At 36.8% G+C, this 19282-nt stretch overlaps 1 protein-coding gene across 4 annotated transcripts in view; it reads right to left on the bottom strand.

The window, feature by feature from the left end:
* The window catches only part of CCPG1 (cell cycle progression 1), a 38848-nt gene that overhangs the window by 16075 nt on the left and 3491 nt on the right, over positions 1-19282 (bottom strand). For 3 of the 4 annotated variants that reach the window (XM_022579546.3, XM_022579544.3, XM_022579547.3), the window contains exons 2-5: positions 6477-6545; positions 3561-3681; positions 1775-1851; positions 599-803 (exon numbers count right to left, since the gene is read on the bottom strand). In XM_022579546.3, the coding sequence (XP_022435254.2) occupies positions 599-803; positions 1775-1851; positions 3561-3681; positions 6477-6536 (463 nt within the window). In that variant the 5' untranslated portion in view covers positions 6537-6545. Of the gene's footprint in view, positions 1-598; positions 804-1774; positions 1852-3560; positions 3682-6476; positions 6546-19009; positions 19067-19282 lie in introns of all 4 variants that reach the window. The other variant, XM_022579545.3, reaches the window with a different exon arrangement.

Genomic DNA, 19282 nt, shown 5'->3' with positions numbered 1-19282 from the left:
GCATTCACTGCATTAAGAATGTGATTTACAATAGGTACATTTTCATAACTCAATCTAAAGTGAAAGATCCAAAGCTCAGGGGCTTTAGGATGCTGCTGTTTTGCCAGTTCCTTAAATGCTGTTTGGCACATGGTAGCACACAATAAATGTTTGTTGACTGACTAATAATTAAATGGATCTGGAAGGCTTCAATAAAGTTTCTTTCACTATTTCTATAATATAAAATTTGTACCACTGTAACTAAAAATCTTATTAACATTGTCCTACTTTTTTAAGTATAATGGCTCAATCTCCCACTCCTAAAGACCTAAAAACTGTCAAATGCATTTTGGAGTGTTTGAGACATTAACAAATCTCCTTGAAGCTATTTTTTCTCTTCTTTCAATGATAAAAGATGGTATTTATTGGACTACCGTGCTCTAGGCCCTAGATCTAGGAAAACACTAGATATAACAGTAGATTTTCCAAAAAATTTTCATGAGTTTTACCCAAACATATTCAAAACTTGAAATTCAGGGTCAGAAAACAAGCCATTATATAAAATGTGGTCACAAGAGTCCTAAGTCTCCTATCAGCGTATCCGTTATGTAGTTCTTACCAGTTTCTGGCTGACAAAACGTATACTGGCTGCTAGAGGAAGAGCCCATGTTGAAGTCTTCCGGACTCTGTGCTTCTTTAACAATTATTGCTTCTTCTTGACTCCCAGTTTCTTCTAACTTAGGTGGCTCAAGTGTAACAATATCAGAATCATCACTGACAGTTCCAAAATAGAGATTGTCATCAGGTAACTTTTCTTCCTCTCGCTGAAGAATCATAATTTTAGAGACAAATTCAACAATTATTTATGGGCCTTATATTTTCTAGGCAGTTCAAAGTATATAATGGTACTTAAGTAGTATGGTGATTGGGTTTAAAATAAGTCCTGCCCAACTGGAAAGGATTACGCAATAGTAGGTTCATCCTAGGGAATTCCCTGGCGGTCCAGTGGTTAGGACTCTGCACTTTCACTGCCAGGGGCCCGGGTTCAATCCCTGGTCAGGGAACTAGGATCTCACAAGCCGTGTGGCAAGCCCAAAAACAAAAACAAAAACAAATAGTAGGCTTATCTTTCAGTGTGAAAATACCATCAAACCTGTTGGCAACTCTCTTTTTCAGAATTAAATCAAACTGCTGTCTACCATTCATTCGTGGGCTGCAGAAGCTGAGAAACAAACCCACCTTTCCAACCCAATGTCCACAAAAAGGAGAGGATTTGTTTCTCACCAGTTCTACGGGTTTATTTGGGCATAACTCTGTGGTCAGGGAGCCCATAAAAGACTGATTAAATTTTCCTGATAAACTTCAAAAGCTATGTAATGTAAAGATCATCCAGCTATCTAGTTTTATCTGGAAGTCAAGTAAAATGCCAAAGGACAAAGTTTGTTCTCAAATTTTAAAACTAACCTTCATTTTAGATATGAACCCTTAATTTCTCAATATAATTCAAGAAAGCAACATATTTCTAAAGAAAATATTAGAGGTGAAATGAATAGATCTTTAACACATTACCAAGAAATCGCTTTTCTAAATTAAAAGATAGCTCACTTAATTAGGAGTTATACGGAAGCTAACTTTAATCTTAAAACTCACCAACCTGCAGAATCCCAAATTTTTCAACAAAAGATATTTATAATTCAAATAGGAACAGAACACACAAATAGAAATGGAAGCTTTAATTAGTATTCTCTAATAAATACTGTTTATCATATATCCACATAGTAAAACACAAGGTTACCTCGAGTGCTGACTTCATTTCCTCCAAAGCTGGATAAGTAGCTCCTCCCATTAACACTGTGCCATTCTGGCTGCTCTCTGACATAAAGCAAAGATCAATTTAATTACACTTCATCGACTTTTTTTTTGTCTGCATATATTATATAATATAGGCAGATAAAATCTATTCCTCATTTTTAAAGTGGATTTAAGGAAATGCCACATGTAATTATAACAGTCACTCTATTGTTACTAAAAAGATCTCTGTATTTCAAATATAACTATTTGAAATTGTCAGGGGATAATTTTAGGTACTGAACTGAACTCATTTAAAAATCTACTAAAAACCATAATCCCTAAATAAACAATCTCTACATTACAATTCCAAAGTACTTAAGCCAAGGTGTTTGTAAAAACCTGTTAATATGGAAAACTGATTCTCAGATAATTGACGGCACATTTCCTGAATTCTTAGTTTATTCATAATTCTTAAACGTACCACTATTCTAATGACTGTCAATGCCTAGTAACACAAGAATCAAAACTATGGCTTCAAATTACAAATCTTTACAATAAAAAATGGACTATAAAAAACAAGGCCTCAAAAGAACACAGAAAAACAAGATAATGTCACCATAGCAGATGCAGATATATTTTATAAGAAACTCTCAAAAAACAATATACAAATTAGAGTTTATGTCATATTTTTAATGAAAAAGGCTATAAAATGTTAATAGAAGCTAAAAATATTAAAACAGTATACAATAAGCATCAGGTTTTATGCATAGCAAAGTATATGCATTGTTGGTATAATGTTACCTCCAGATAAAAAGAATTATAGATGGCTTTGAATTTTTTTGCTCATCATTTGTTTTTCAATCATAAATGTGTATTTCTCATATAATTTAACCCCTCCAAAATAACAAAGGGAAAAAAACCCAAACATCACTTGTGTGTGTCATATAGCTCCTAACAGAATATTAATTTGGAGATAAGACTCCTCAACGAAGGTGGACTAGGGTCCAAGGACGCCTGAGGAAGTATGGAAATTTTTTAAAAAATATCTAAATATATGCATTTCTTGGGAGAGACCATCCACAGCTTTCAGATTCTCAAAGAGATCTCTGACCCATGAAAGATGAGAATCACTGTTCAAATGAGAAGAGCAATCAACACATAAGCTGAAAACAAGATTAACAGGTATAATCTTTTATATTTCTGGCCTTGACACATGCACTTTATTCTCCTGACGGAGAAATGTTCTGTTTACATTTTAATGCAATTTTTAAAAGAAAATTTAAGAAGTAATTTTTAAATATGAAGATGTATTAATTATTTGGGTTTCTTAATCCTCTATATAATTAATATGGGCATCAAATCCCACAGAAGAATATATAACATTAATGCAATACAGTAGTTAAATGCCATTTACCATCTATAACCAAAGGTACTCCGAAGTGTGGTAACTGGAGAAGAGTTTAGTAAATCCTTTGTGTGAATAAATAATTTTGTATATCACTAGTCTTAATCAAGGTTAATAATATTTAGTCACTGTTTACACTAGCAGTATCGAAGAGTCATATGGAGGCCCAAGTATGTACTATAGCTACAAACAAACAAACCCCCTGGGCAATTTGGTGCCACTGGGTTCTTTAGGCCTGCCCACCTAATCCACATGAAAATTCAGTGTGACTTGATGATTTAGACTAGCCAGAAAGGCTGCCCACCTAGAAAGAAGGCAAGATTCATAATGTTGCTCACATATCCTATTAAAAAAAAAAAGAAAAATCAGACTTCTTTAAACTTACCTCCCTGCTCTAACTGCAATACTTGTAGCTCCTCTTGTGATAAAGATGAACATTCTGGGGTGAGCTCACAGCTGTCACTGGCTGCACCATGTTCAGAATTCACCAACTCTGTATCAGACCCCTAGATAAAAAGTGTTAATCAGTTATTCGTCTATCAGCTGCCCAAAGCTGGATGTGACTACATGTAGATGCTTCCATTTTTAAAAGTCCCAGATGCTGCTATACTCCAAAGGGAACAGTATCTATTCCTTTTTCTTTTTTAATTTAAATTTTTGGTCACATTGGGTCTCGTTGCTGCGTGTGGGCTTTCTCTAGTTGTGGCGAGCGGGGGCTACTTTTCGTTGCGGCGCGTGGGCTTCTCATTGCGGCAGCTTCTCTTGTTGCAGAGCATGGGTTCTAGGGGCACAGGCTTCAGTAGTTGTGGCACACAGGCTCAGTAGTTGTGGTGCACAGGCTTAGTTGCTCCACGGCATGTGGGATCTTCCTGGACCAGGAATCGAACCCATGTCCCCTGCATTGGCAGGCGGATTCTTAACCACTGCACTACCAGGGAAGTCCAGTATCTATTCCGTTTGTTCAAGTTAGTCCATAAAACCTACAGCAGGGGAGCCATAGGTTTAGATTCTAAAAGAAGTCAGTCCTGGGACTTCCCTTGTGGCACAGTGGTTAAGAATCCACCTGCCAATGCAGGGGACATGAGTTCGAGCCCTGGTCCGGAAAGATCCAACATGCCGTGGAGCAACTAAGCCCATATGCCACAACAACTGAGCCCGCATGCCACAACTACTGAAGCCTGTGTACCTAGAACCCATGCTCTGCAACAAGAGAAGCCACCAAAATGAGAAGCCGCGCACCACAATGAAGAGTAGCCCCCACTCACAGCAACGAAAGACCCAACACAGCCAAAAATAAATAAATTTTTTAAAATCTTAAAAACAATAAAATAAAAGAAGTCAGTCTAAAAGTCCAACACTCTAACTATGCTATAAGCCCAAGCAATAAATCTGAATCCCAGAGAATAAGTTTCTAAATTTAGCTATTTCTATTAATTTGCTTCTACTCAACACTTATAGAACTACTCTACGCAAGACATTTTGCTAGTGTCACAGGGTATGAAAAACTGAAATCTAAAATTCAGATTTATAGCCTATTCAGAGAAACAGCCACAAGCAAATAACTACTTATTATTGCAACATATGACTAAAAAGGTTTAAGGGCAAGGATTAAAATTAACCTATTAGATTAATGGAGTAAACTTTCCTTATAAAATTTCACACTCTTTTATTCTTCCAAGGTTTTCCTTCTTACTTTGATGTCAGACTGTCTTTTCTTTAATAAAAGTGTATCTTAACAGGGTTTTTTTCTCATCTTAATTAGCAAAATAAGTTATCCACTAATGATTCTGTCTCTCTCCAGGCCCCTCCCTCAATTTTCCTATAATTTAGTAATCCATAAAATCAAAGGTCTGAGTTCTCCTGATATACATAACTCACAACAGCAAAAACTAAGAGACGTCATTAAAGCAGTGGGTTTGAGTTGAGTCCTAAAAAGAATTCTGAGTATAAGATTTTGGGATTGCCTAAAGTGGCAGGAGAATGGTAGTAACAGACACAAGGTTCAGGTTGAATTGTGAGTCACCGGGGAGACCAGATCTGGCCTAAATCAGAATGGTAGCAATGGTAAAGGAAAAGGAAATACATGTAAGAGACATTAGCAAGAAAGAGTAGAACCTGATAACAAGATATGGAAGGAAGAAGGATAAAGGTACAAATATGATCAACTCTGTGACAAGGTATTTCTAATACAGAATGCCCAAATGACACACTTGGCTAAATGCCAGAAAAGTCTGCTATCTTGCTTCACACTACAGACTCCCACAGCTGCCTTACTTCTATACTGTTAATTATCCTTGAAGGAGAAATTGTTACTATGAGAGTTGATCTAAGCTTTGGAGAAAACAGGTTAAAAATAGAAAAGTCACTTATTAAAAAAAAGAAGAAAAAGAAACCACATTAATTTCAACTGGTACAGCTGCTAATAAATTTTAAAACTTTCTCGCAGAAACTTCGGTTAATGTTGTTTTCTAGAAGTCATGACTAACCAATTGTCTAAATATTAAATTATCAAAGGAATCATAAAAAATAGTGTTTAAAATTTTTATTAAAAAAAAATTTTATTGATGAAGGAAAATAAGTGAGGCTTGAGTCTAAAAATAAACAGGAAAATTATAGATAAATCCATTAACACTTTAAATAGGTATAGTTTTTATCTTACTGCTTCTATACATCACTATTTTATGATTTTTCTGTAATTAACATACATTACCAGTGTGAGAAAATAAATTACTGTTTATTATGTACTAGTTATGTAACATCATATTTCTATAATCAAATTCATTTTGTAAGAGTTCTAGCCATAGTCCTTTTTCCATCAAGTTCTGAAATGATAATATAACGTAACATAACGTAACATAACATGGGTGGAACACATGTTCTCCATGCTCCTTGGTCTGTTTAAACCCAGGCTCTGATGTTTTCTAGTTACATAATCTTGGCCAAATTACTGAATCTCCGTAAGCTTTGGTCCTCTCAACTATCAAATGAGAATGAAAACAATCTGTACCACAGAGGGTTGTTTAAAATTATGAGAACATAAGTAAAGCACAGGACCTGACCAATAATAAGCCCTCAGTAAATACCTGCCTAATGTCTCAAAGCTGAGGAAAGCAATGTCCAATAACATGCTGGCTCGTGAAGAGTTTTCAGCAGTGAAGTGAAATGTAGGTGGGAAAAGCTACAGACAATGGAACCTTATGCTTAAATGTAAAAAACTAATGGCCTTCAAAGAACCCAGTTTACATCACTGTTAACACTGTAATATTACAAACTGCCTTATAAAAAGTATTAAGTAGCATACCTCATGATTGATGACAGTCCAACCACAAGATGAATCACTGTCACTGGAATTTCCAGACATTCTTCAGGTCTACAAATACAAAAACATATTGATATGTGGGACACATTTTTAAAAATTCTATAGGAAGTACTATATGTGACCCAAGTACAAAAAGTGGCGCTTACTGCCTTCCAGGTGAAACTGAGACAACCCACCCACAGATTTACCAGACAGGATATGCTTGCATATCTATATGAACAAATACAACCAAACTTTATGACAAGGAGATCCTCCTGAGCCAAAACAGTGTAGACGGTCGTACTGTGGAATGAAGAGGCAAGCTGGATCTGAAAGAAAATGTAGGATTTGGCCAGGCAGAAACAAAGGTAAATGAAAACAATCTGACTCTGAGGAAGTCAACTGCTGAGGGAACGACAAATGGGGAACAGTCAGCCAGAGCAAAAGCCTATGTTTTCAATGAACAGTACGGTGTGAAAATCACGGCTGAAGAAACCAAGTGGGGGAAAGAAGAGTTCCAAGGCCCAGCAAAATGAAATCTACTGTTGTCAACATGAAGCAATTAATATTTTCAAGCAGGGAAGGAATGTGATCAAATGGTTTTTAGGAAAATAACCATGTTGGTAACACTTCAGTTACATTAAAACAGGGGAAGAAAAAGACCAGAAGTTGGTTAGAAACTTGTGGCCATTGGCAATAACCTAGATAGACTCAAGTCCTAAACCAGCACACATTGGTCACTCTACCCAGTTTGTTCTACCCTTTCTACCTGAAACTCCTATTTAAACTTCAAAATTAAGCTCATTGGGCTTCCCTGGTGGCACAGTGGTTGAGAGTCTGCCTGCCGATGCAGGGAACATGGGTTCGTGCCCTGGTCCGGGAAGATCCCACATACCGCGGAGCGGCTGGGCCCGTAAGCCATGGCCGCTGAGCCTGTGCTGCGCAACGGGAGAGGCCACAACAGTGAGAGGCCCGCATGCCGGGGTGGGGGTGGGGGTGGGGGTGGGGGTGGGGGGAAATTAAGCTCATTAAAGTAAATGGTATCTTGCTGACTTTGTTCTAAACATATGTCTTATAAATGCTTCTATTATTGCACATATTCTGAGAACCCATTATATCCAAGTTGATGGTTAGTGTTCTAACAGAACTCTACTGCAGACAATTTAATATGGAACCAGTGCACAAATGAAAACAGGGCAAAAAATATAGATGTGGACCGTCCATTAGTGATTCTGGAAACTCTCGTAAATTAATATTTTAAAAAGAGAAGATACAGAGAGGTGGCTGGTCACTTATAGTATAAAATAAGCATGTTTTCAGACAAATTATTCAAAATCTAAAATAAGACATAAAGACGACTGTGTGACTTTTAATGTCACTCGAGACAGAACATTTTACAATAAGTTCACCTGAGGTCATTTGATTGTTTGATTTCCCATTTACAACTAATTAGGGCCCAGGCAGTTTCTAAATTTAAAGGTAAATTTGTAAAAACAAACAAACAAAAAACTATTACAATGAAATGCGTCCAGTAGAGAATACTATCCCAAAGGATAGGCTTAAATACCCTCCCTATAGGATATAGCAATTTTATTTCACCATTCCTTATTAAACTGACTACATAAAGCCCAATTTCTCATTGAGCCAGTTTTCATGAGTTAAAAACTTTGATGTTACTATTTGTATTTGAATTATTTTATAACAATTCGAAAGGTGTGGGTTAACATATTAGACTGCACAAAGACTGAGCAGTTAACTTTGCAGGAAGAAAGGAAAATGGTCAAAGCAGGCTTTATAAATGAGGTTGTAATGTTTTTGACATGCTGGACAGCATGTTTTTTAACTGAATTAGTTGCCAAAATTTTAAAATTGAGAGCTATCACAAAAAAATTAAATTCTGGTTCCTTACTGCCAAAAGAGAAAATATGACGACACTGGAAGGATTTCCCAAGAGATAATGGGAAAAGCTCTACAAAAATAAAGGCAGAAAAAGTTAAAGAACATGACACTTCTAAGAAATGCAATTAATTTAGCATGAGTGAAGTATTAAAAGAAGACATCTGAAAATCAGAATCTTTCAAAGGGCACATATTAAAATGGGGAAACAACTAAAGGGCCCTAGACCTGTGGGATACAAAGAATCAATGCAATATTCCATGAAAAAGATGAGCACCTAAATTTAACCAGTATTGATGAGGGGGAGAGGGTAAATAGGATGGGGAGGGGTTAGGAGAGATTTAGCAAGACAGACAGGAAAGATTTTTAAAGGACTGAATAACCAAGAAGAATAACAAAGAATAGAAAAGAGAAAGTGTAGTATATTTTGGTTTAAGTGACTTGGTATTTGGAAAAACCATTCTATATGGAACAAGTAGGTAGGGCTTTACAATTAAGAAAATTTGCCTAGGACTTCCCTGGTGGCACAGTGGTTAAGAATCCACCTGCCAGTGCAGGGGACACGGGTTTCAGCCCCGGTCCAGGAAGATCCCACATGCTGCGGAGCAACTAAGCCTGTGCGCCACGACTACTGAGCCTGCACTCTAGAGCCCGCGAGCCACAACTACTGAGCCCCGTGAGCCTAGAGCTCGTGCTCTGCAACAAGAGAAGCCACCACAGTGAGAAGCCCACACACAGCAATGAAGAGTAGCCCCCACTCGCTGCAACCAGAGAAGGCCTGCGTGCAGCAACAAGACCCAACACAGTCAAAAATAAATAAATAACATTTTTTTTAAAAAAAGGAAAATTGGCCTTAAAAAAAGCAATCATTCTTCACCATGTGAAAGCTCCTCTTCCCTTTGCAAACCCCCAGTTCCTAACCTCCTCTAGCAGCCCACATTCTCACTGCTGCTCCATCTCACCCCCAGACTTACATAACCTTCCAAAACTCCTGGGATACAAGACCTGATCAGGGATATTTAATGTGTATATATCTCCTGCTCTTATCTAGGTAATTTCCATTTAAACAGTTCTAAATAGATAGTCCCCAGCTTTTGTTTTCCAATCAAGAACTCTAATTGCTCTGGGGATAAGCAAAGACAAGATTTCAAAAGAAAGTTACGTACATTGCTAAACTGGGACTTTGTCATATTTGAATTTCTCAAATCAAGGAGCCCATTTTAATCTGATCCCAGTTTAATTCTTTGTTTACTTGCCCTGGAGGAAGAACAAGCTTCACGTCTAGCCCAAATGAGGAAAAAAAGATTCCCCTGCTGGCCATAACATCACAGTAAGAGTTTGGTAAGCAAAATTCACAGCCCTACTAAAGAACCCTCTTAATTCAGGCGTTTTCAAAAACTTGGGTGAGGGCTTCCCTGGTGGCGCAGTGGTTGAGAGTCCGCCTGCCGATGCAGGGGACACGGGTTCGTGCCCTGGTCCAGCAAGATCCCACATGACACGGAGCGGCTGGGCCCGTGAGCCATGGCCACTGAGCCTGCGCTCCGCGACGGGAGAGGCCACAACAGTGAGAGGCCCGTGTACCGCAAAAAAAAGTTGGGTGCACTGAAATTAAATCAAAATTTTAAAAAGTAAATTTCTGAGCCCCATCCTAGACACATTGACTCTGAAAGCTGCCTCTGTATTTGAACTTCCCCACTATAGCCAGTTATCTTCTTAAAATGGTAATATTTTGTCATTCCTTAAAAATGTTAAGATTTTCATACTGTCTTCAGGATAATGCCCACAGGCCTTAAATATCAAGTGTTTTGTCTCTAGCATCTCATCCTCTCTCCCTCCATCCCCTCCCTCTCCCCTCCACCTGTTCAATTCTGCTAAAAAGCTTAGCTTTCTCTTAATTCAGGGGCTTTGCATATTCTGATCTCAGTTCCTCACCTGCTTACTTCTACCCAAACTCCTGTGCCCACTCTTCTATCTCAGCTAATGCATCACTTCGTGAACCATTCCCTGACCCCATCCCCAAAGACTAGTATATTCCCTAATCTACTACTTATAATACAATACTACGCTGTAATTGCTTGTTTACTTGACCGGTAACACATATTATGCACTCAATAAAGAAAAAAGGTAAACATTTCTGGGTGATGATGCAGTTAGTGACACACTTCTAAACTGTTCCTCAAGGAACTCAAAATTCTGGAGGAATCCATGAGGTTCCTCTCCCCATTATTTTGACCAAAGGTAAATGCAAAAACCTGTTCCATTTTGAGGGCTTTACTAATAATAACTTAGAAATAAACAGTTTATGGGAAAGTTACAAAGGCATAAAAATCATACAAAGTTATAAAGCTAAGGGTACTTTATGAAGATGATAAACTTGAAGCCCTTTTCTAGACTCAGGCTTCGTTTTATTTCTCAGGGTAGCTTCTTTACCCCAATCTCAGGTCATATATTTCCCCATTGCTTTTTGGATGATCACTAGTAGGTTTCTCAGGCCTTTCAAATAAAGCATCTACAAAACTAAGATCATCTTCCTGCTCCTCTTCCTGTTTCTATCATCTCAGAGAACAGCATTAGCCAAAAATAATCTGGCTGCAAGAAAAAGCCACCAAACATCAGGTCAAAAAGCCTAGATTTAGGATAACTACATTTGGGATAACTAAAACTTGCCTTGACCCAAAAATCCAATCAGGTCTAAATCCTTATCCACTTCCTATCCCAACTTCATCATTTCCCACTTCTATTACAGTGACGGCTCTCTAAAAGATCTCTGCCTGCAGTTTCAAATTCCCCTCCAGTCACTCCTTCCCAATGCTGTCCCTACTCTGTTTATCCTAACACATAAATCTGATCACTTAATCAATCACTTAAAATTGGTCTCTAGTACCTTCAAGATAAACTCCAAAATCCTATAATAATAGCCTCTAGAACAGAGACAAATCATTTAAATTGATTCTCACTTCATAAGAAATCCTATGGTACATTTCTTCACAACATGTAAGACTTTATTCATAGAACTCCATGGAAGAGAATTTGACACTAAGCATTATAAACATACGGTTTCCACATAGAATATAGCACATGTTAGTCATATTAGGATGTAAATTTATTACATGGATGTTTGTATCTCATTTATGAAGTTAGTTAAGGTAGAAGGATTATACTACACTAGTATAATCAAACTCTCCAGCAGATGGGCCTACAGTTAGTACCATTTTTAATTTACTCCTTTATCCATCTGTTCATTCAATATTTATTGAGTTCTTAGCACATGCAGGATACTGAAAATATACCAATGTACAAAACAAATAAGAGTCTTGCCTTCCTGGAGCTTAAATTCTATCAGTAATTGACTAGGTTGAACTTCATCTGAGCCCTGTGCTCCAGGAAAGCAAGGAAGGTTGAGAAATTTCCCCATCCTGTTTTGTGTTCTGACTGATAGCTAACTGCAAAGGACCAACCTGCCCTCAAAAAATCCCAGGTAAGACTCACTTCCACCCATTCTGAGTCCCTTGTTTACTTGCCTCTATAAAACTCCTCGGTTCATTGAGATATTCCTATTGCAATAGTCTGAATTAAATTCATCTCAATTTTCTGGGACTTCCCTGGCGGTCCAGTGGTTAAGACTCCATGCTTCCATGTAGGGGGCATGGGTTCAACCCCTGGTTGGGGAACTAAGATCCGACATGCCACATGGTGTGGCCAAAGGAAAAAAAAAATCATCTCAATTTTCCTAAGCACTTCATCTTTCACACTGGAGTCATCCAATAAACAACATTACCTGGTAGAATACACAGTGTATTTGATGGTATATTTCCTACTACAGAGAAAGCATGGGAAAAGAGAATAGAAAATGCTGGGTTGGAGAGGCTTAACTTCAAAAAGGATGATCAGCGAAAGCTTCCTTAAGAAGGTATATTTGAGCAAAGACTTGAATGAGTGAGTGAATCATCGTGCAGTTAACTGGGTAAAGAGTGTTTCAGACCAAAGGAACAGTAGGTACAAAGTTGGAACCAAGCCCGTATCTATGAGAAACAGCAAGGAGGCCTGTGTGGTTGGAGAGAAGTGGGCTACCGGGAAAGCGGAAAGAGATGAGGACAGAGAGATAATGGAGTGGGAGACAAATGATGTAGGGCCTTACAGATCCTAAGACTTTTTACTGAATGAAACTAAAAGTCACAGAAGAATTTTGAGGAAAGGAATAATTGAGGATCACACTGGCTGCCCTATTGAGACAGCACTGTGAGGGGGCAAAGGCAGAAGCAGGAAGACCATTTGCAAAGCTACCACAGTAATCCAGGTGAGATGATGGTGCTTTGGACCAGGGTGGTAGCAAAGACAGTAAGAAGTGGGCAAATTATATATATATTTTGAAGGTATAACCAACTGGGCTTCCTGACGTACTGAATACGAGGTATGAGGGATGACCCCTGTCCCAAGTAAATACAAGAATGGAATGGCCATTAAGACTGGAAGACTGCAAAAGCATCAGGTTATGAAAGGAAAATTGGTAAACTCATTGGGGACATATTAAATTTGAGACAGCTATTATCACATCCAAGTTGAAACGTCAAGTAGGCAGCTGGAGACTGAATTTAGGGGAGAGATACAGACCAAAGATGTAATTTTAAAACACTTTAGGTGGCAGCTGTCAAAACTAGTAACAGAGCAACAATATTAATTTTACCTCATAAAATACAACTGGAGTGAATATTAGCTGATATGATGGCGCCCCTCATCATTCCTGAGTAGCTACATTTTACTATGGAAAAGGTACGGTTTCCATTACTGTATCTTCTAGAATTAGACACGATGAAGAAGAATGGGGGCATTATTCTCCCACACGTCTACAATTCCGAGGTAAGCCAACCAATGGGCTGTGACCAAAGGTCCCAAAAGTGCTGCTGTACTGTAAATGTGATCAAAGATGAGTCAGTCAGTCTAGACAGCTTTCAAGAACCTACTTCTATCATGCTTTTCAGAGGTTCTGGAACTTTCATCTCCCCAAGAGGATATGAAATGCCTGCTTTAAACCAGACTGTTGGATAAAGGAAAGAGGACCCAAGATCCCAACTAATAAAAAGTTTTTAAATGTCCCTTATATTCTATTTTTTGTCCAATAACAACCCCACAGAAATAAACAAGCAGAAGATGTAGTTAAGTTAGTTGGTGGCAAGTACTGTGGAGAAAAATAAAGCAAAAAGGGGGAAAACTGAATGCAGGGAGTAGGGGGTGGGGATCAGAATTTTAAATAAGGTTGTTAGGGAAGACCTCCCACCAACACAAGAAGATACCGATTTCTCCACAACCTCACCAAAAATGTAACAACCATCTTTAATTTCTGATCATGTCATGAGCAAAAAACAGTAAATCTCCTATTTCAATTTGCATTTCCCAGATGACTCAGTGGGGTTGTGCATCTTTTCCTATGTTTATTGGCTATCCTTATTTCATTTCCCATGAATTATCTAATGTTCACATGTTCACTTTCCTATTGGGCTGTCTCTGTTGATTTTCAGAAGTTCTTCATAAACTGGGTCATGAATGAATTCACTGCTAAACCTACTGCAAGTATTTTTTTCTAGCATGCTTTAATTTAAAAAAATATCTTCTATCATAGCCTTTAAATTTTATGCAGTCAAATGTTGAGGATGGAGAATAAGGTGTTTTTTATAACCTATATTTTACACCTTGCTTTAGAAAGTCTTCCCTACTCTCAAGATTGTAAATATTTCTCCTATATTTTCTACTAATACTTTTTCAGTTTTGGCTTCTATATTTAGCTATTTAATGTGTGAATCTGGGTATTCTCCCTTTTAGTGTGAGGTAGAAATTATGTCAATTATTAAATATTCCATATTTTTTCTATGATTTAAAATGCCACTCTCTGTCACATAAAGTCCCATACATTTATGAATCTGTCACATAAAAGTCCCATACATTTATGAATCAGTTTCTGTAGTCTCCATTCTGTTCCAATGATCTATATTCCAGCACCAAAACAAGGCTGTTTTAATTACAATGGTACTCACCACTTTTTACAGTGCTATTTTGCAACTCTTCGCTTGGTCCCTCCCTAAACACACACAACCACCCTGAACACTTACATACAGGCAACAATGAAACTGACTGCAGGTTACATGCAATACTTATTCCAAATGCTACAAATTTTTTTTTAAACTTCCTGTGCAAAAGTCTCCCCATGACCTTGAGAATAAGTATTCTGTACAATTAAGTCAAACTTCTTAAGGGGATATCCAAATGCTTCCACTACCTGGCTCTAGCCTAGCTTGCAATCGATTAGTTCTCTCCTCCAGGGCTATTTCATCTGATCAAAGTAATCTACTTGCTACAAGTAGAGGAGCACAGCCCTACCTCCATGTCTTCACTTACTCAAGTCACACTTCCTGGAATGCTTTCCTCCTTTCCTTTCTTCTGATTTCCATCTTTAAGGCTCAGTCTCCTCCATGAAGTCTTCCTTCATGTTTCTGACACACTGATCTCTCCTTCCCCTGAATGTACCGCATTTATTTCTTATTTCTCAGCATAACTTCTGTACTTCTTAGCATAGCTTGCCTAAGAGCAGCCTCTATTACTTTTATCCATAAGTTACTTTACTAGTTAGTGTTAAGTTCAAAGCTTTTGATAAGGATTTTCAATTTAATTTTCAATGTCTCTATAACAGCACAAAAATTTTACCTGCTCTCTACTAGTTAGAAGTCATACAATACATACATAATAATCTCTCATCTTTAATCGCTTAATATTCTATTTTATCTATAGAAAAGGACACACAAGCATTTTTACTCAGATCAGGAATTGAAGGATCAGAAACAGTAATGAGCTACAGGTCTAATTTCAGGTCTAGCCCCACCCCTTAAGCTTGCCTCTTTTAAATGTACCAAAATTATGAATTTTTTTTATTCCTGCCTATTTTCAAAAGGCAGCTAGGGCCACTAAAATCACTAAGCACCACAATGAAGGGGTTGAAACAGAAAAGCTTAAGAAATTCTAAGATTTTCTGTCTAAGTAAGGATCTAAAACTGTTACTGTCACTATGCTTTATGGTAATTTGGCACAAATTTACATTTTAAAAAGTACTGTGACAAACACTTCTGGAGTAAATGGTGAGAACTGTATCTCTTTGGGGAATTAAAGGGTCTTCAATCCTGTTCATTGTGGTGGGGGAAGAACCTTTCACTGTGTTGCTTTCTTTTTTCCAAATAGTCTCATCTTAAGTGAAGGCTCAGCTTATACTTTTTTTTTCATCTACAACGTCAACCTTATTTCAGTCCCCAAACTCTGGCAATAAATAAGCCTAGCCTAGGAGTGCCTAGTACCCACTAGGCCTCTGTGCTGTGGGGGAAAAAAAAAAGACTGCCCTAGGGAAGTTGATTCCAAGGCTTATTGGCTAGAATGGTCAGGTAGACTCTTTATTTGAAAAAGAGTAAGTTTTTGTATGGCTTTTTAACTGTTATAGCAGATAAATCCTGCAACATATTTTCACGAAGCCCAGGCCAAACTAAATTGCTTCCAAACAGCATCAAGAGACAAATGATCTGACAGGCAATTCTGAATATGGAACTAAAGTGCTGGCTGCCATTCTGGATGCTCAAAACAGCAGAGCCTTTCTATGGTTGGTGTGAAAGGTAGAGAATGAAAGAGATGCAAAAGATAAGAGCCGTTTCCACATAAAACGCTTCTGAATTTAAAAAGACAGTAAATTTCATTGTTCTTCCCCTCCTACCTCCCAAAGGGGGAAAAAATCAGTTTTTTGACAAATTGCATCACTCAGGAATTATACTCTCCATTAAACGTCATAAATGTGGTGTTGCAAAAGACTTTCAAGTTGATGTCATCTCTCATGTTTGCCTTGTGAAAGTTCGCCATTATTAAGATAAGGCTTCATAAAACCTTAAGACCACCTGGTAAAAATACAGCCCAGAGATTTAAACATATAAAATAAAACCACACACACAAAAAGACTCAAACAAAACAGAAAAGTTTTACAATCCTGGGGTAAAGATGACCTTTTTACTAAGCTTTACACAAAACCTAGAAATTGTAAAGGAAAAGCTTTTTATTATATAAAAATCATAAACTTGTTTGCCAAAAGTCATAAAAATAAGAATGATGTACTGAGAATACCTGTGACATATATAACAGAGTTTTCAAAACATTTAAAGTACACCAATAAATAAGAAAAAGGTTAAAAAACTGAACAGAAAATTTATCACGGAATATGAGTAAGCAATTTATAGAAGATATTAAAATGGCTTATAAGGAAAAAAATGCTCAACCTTACTACGAAAGATACACAAAGAGTAGCAAGATTATTTTAATGCCTAAACGATCAACAAAGATTAAACAGGTTAATAGGTTAGATACAGAAAAATAGGTACTGTAAACAGTAAAAATGCATAGTTATTATCATTTGAGTAATTCTGTAATAACAAAATTTTACAGGCAGATACCCTGTGACCTATCATCTCTATTTCATTTCCTATCCACCTCATTTCTAGGAATTTATCTGGTAGAAATACTCACATGAATATGAAAATACATGTACATGTGTGTAAGAATGGTTGAATTTTTATAGTACAAAATTAGAAAGTGAAAAGTCTATCAAGAGTGAGTTTATTAAAATTAAAATGTATAATATCTATTATTAATGCAGCCATTAAAAATTTAAAATAGATCAACATGTCCTGACATGGAAAGATATCAATAATATATTCTGTGAAAAAAGCAAGTCAGAAAATGATATGTATAATAAACCCTATTGATATTAATTTATATGCATTAGTGTAATTAAACTTTAAAGAGTATCTTTCAAATCTAAAAAAACTAAAATTACACGTATTATGTCTGCTAAATTTCAGTGAGCTATTTATTACCTTCATAATCAGCAGGAAAAAAATATACATTTTTTTAAATGAAAAGACAAACCCAATATTAAGTAAATGAATGACTGACAAAAATCCAATCATCTTCTGGATGACCAGTCTCTTCAGAACAAATTAAAGGACTAAAGGGAATCATATTAAAACGTTTATATCTCAGGTATCAGAAGTTTACTGAAGAAAACTGATGCTAGAGAAGAGAGAGCATAACCCAGGGATTTGAAGAGTCCACAGTGTAGTAATTACGGCATCAAGATGTGGGTCCAATGGCTGTCCTGCCTCTTCGTTATATGCATCTTCTAAGTGGATTCAAAGATAACCTCTCCATAGCAAACAGGCTTTCCTAGTTTTAATGGAGTGGAATTTCATTTAAACACCGATATCGCTAAAGATAGGTATCTGGAAAAAAAATCTCCAATAGTAGTAATTTCACTTTATCCATGACCAGAAAGAGGCAGCAATACTGTTACATACAGTAAATTAACTTTTTGGTTTAGAAAACAAATTCTGCAAGAAGTGAGTCAATTTCTTCACAAGATTTCTTTTACGATGTAACATCCTTCAAATTGGGAAACAGAAGCAACTACTGCCGTATTTGAAGATTAAAGTATCCCTTTTTGCCTCCATCTAAAAGAAGCTACACCTTTGATTAAAAGTTTGAAACAAAGCAGTAAACCATATGAATTCAAAATGCTGGGGGGAAATTAAGATATCTGTTAGTATGGAACTACCTTTTCACCAGGTGTTCCCCATTCTGAAAAGAATCCTGACTTTCCAGGATTGTTACATCTTAATTTTGGAAAAGCCTGAAAGAGCCAGTAGTAAATCTAGAAGCTTGACTAGGCGCCATACGACCCTCACTTGGGCACTGCCAGCCCCTGTTGGCTCCTCTTCCCCTTTCAGAGATAAGTAAAACTAATGGGATCTAGCTTGATGTTGTTTTTTCTACTCTCAAAAAAATTTTTTTAATGATTTTACTTGTTAAAATATATGTATTTATCATATATCTATATTTTTTGTTTATCTTAAACATACTTTCCACAAAAGGATAATCTGTCCTAATTTTTTTTTTTTTACAACTCTCTTCTACTTTTCATTTGGGAAAAAAGCCAGAGAGATGGAAAACAAAGGGATTTTATATATTTTTATTCTGTTTTCCATTTTTTTAAGTACATAATAGACAAGTACACATCCATTGTTACTTTCTAGTAGTAATATTAGATAAAATGTTAGTAAAGATGTTATTTGAGTTATCAACTAATCAAATATAGAAGCAGTCATTACCAACCCATGATATATTTCTTTGCCTTTTACTTTCCCTTATATTTGCTCTCATAAAGTCCTCAGAATTGATTTGTAAGTTTCTAAAAGACTTTTTTACTTGAATGTTCTATATGTCAACCCAACTTGAAGTTAATCTCAAGGGGCAGATGCTGTATGTAATACAGATAGGGTTGACTTCCCCAGAAGGAGTGTCTAAGCTCTAAACTATCTCTTTCCCTGAAAGACAAATGCTTACACATGTAATGTATCTCTGGGAGGACCTGGAATTTGACATTCTGTGTAGACTCACTGTTCATGAAATCAACTTAAAGAACTGTTTTAGAACATTAAAAACAACATCCACTTCCTACTGTTAAGTTACACGGATGATCTTCTTTATACTTTAGATATGCAATTAAAACAAATCAAAACCAAAATTAAAGGCTGAACCATAAAAGCACACTGCAATTTCCAAACCTTTAATGCAGCAGAGTACAAAGTCACAGTCAGGAAAGGGGCCAGGTTCTCTTCAGCCTAGTAAAAGGCAAAAAGCACTATCAAAAAAATCAAATGAAGATCCCATATGACTTTTTTCCATCAAACTTCTCAGTCCAAAAGTATATATATCACATTAAGTCATCACACTTCAAATGTATAATATGCTTTATGTAAATGTTACTTACGCAGGCCAATAATACTTTGCATGGGTAGATCACTCTGCCACTTACAAAGTGATACGACTTTTTATAT

Source organism: Delphinapterus leucas, chromosome 2, assembly GCF_059928025.1.
Source record: "Delphinapterus leucas isolate spDelLeu-1000000601 "Yukka" chromosome 2, BTC_Dleu_Yukka2, whole genome shotgun sequence".
In the NCBI taxonomy this organism is placed as follows: domain Eukaryota; kingdom Metazoa; phylum Chordata; class Mammalia; order Artiodactyla; family Monodontidae; genus Delphinapterus; species Delphinapterus leucas.
This window is presented reverse-complemented; position numbering and strand designations above follow the sequence as displayed.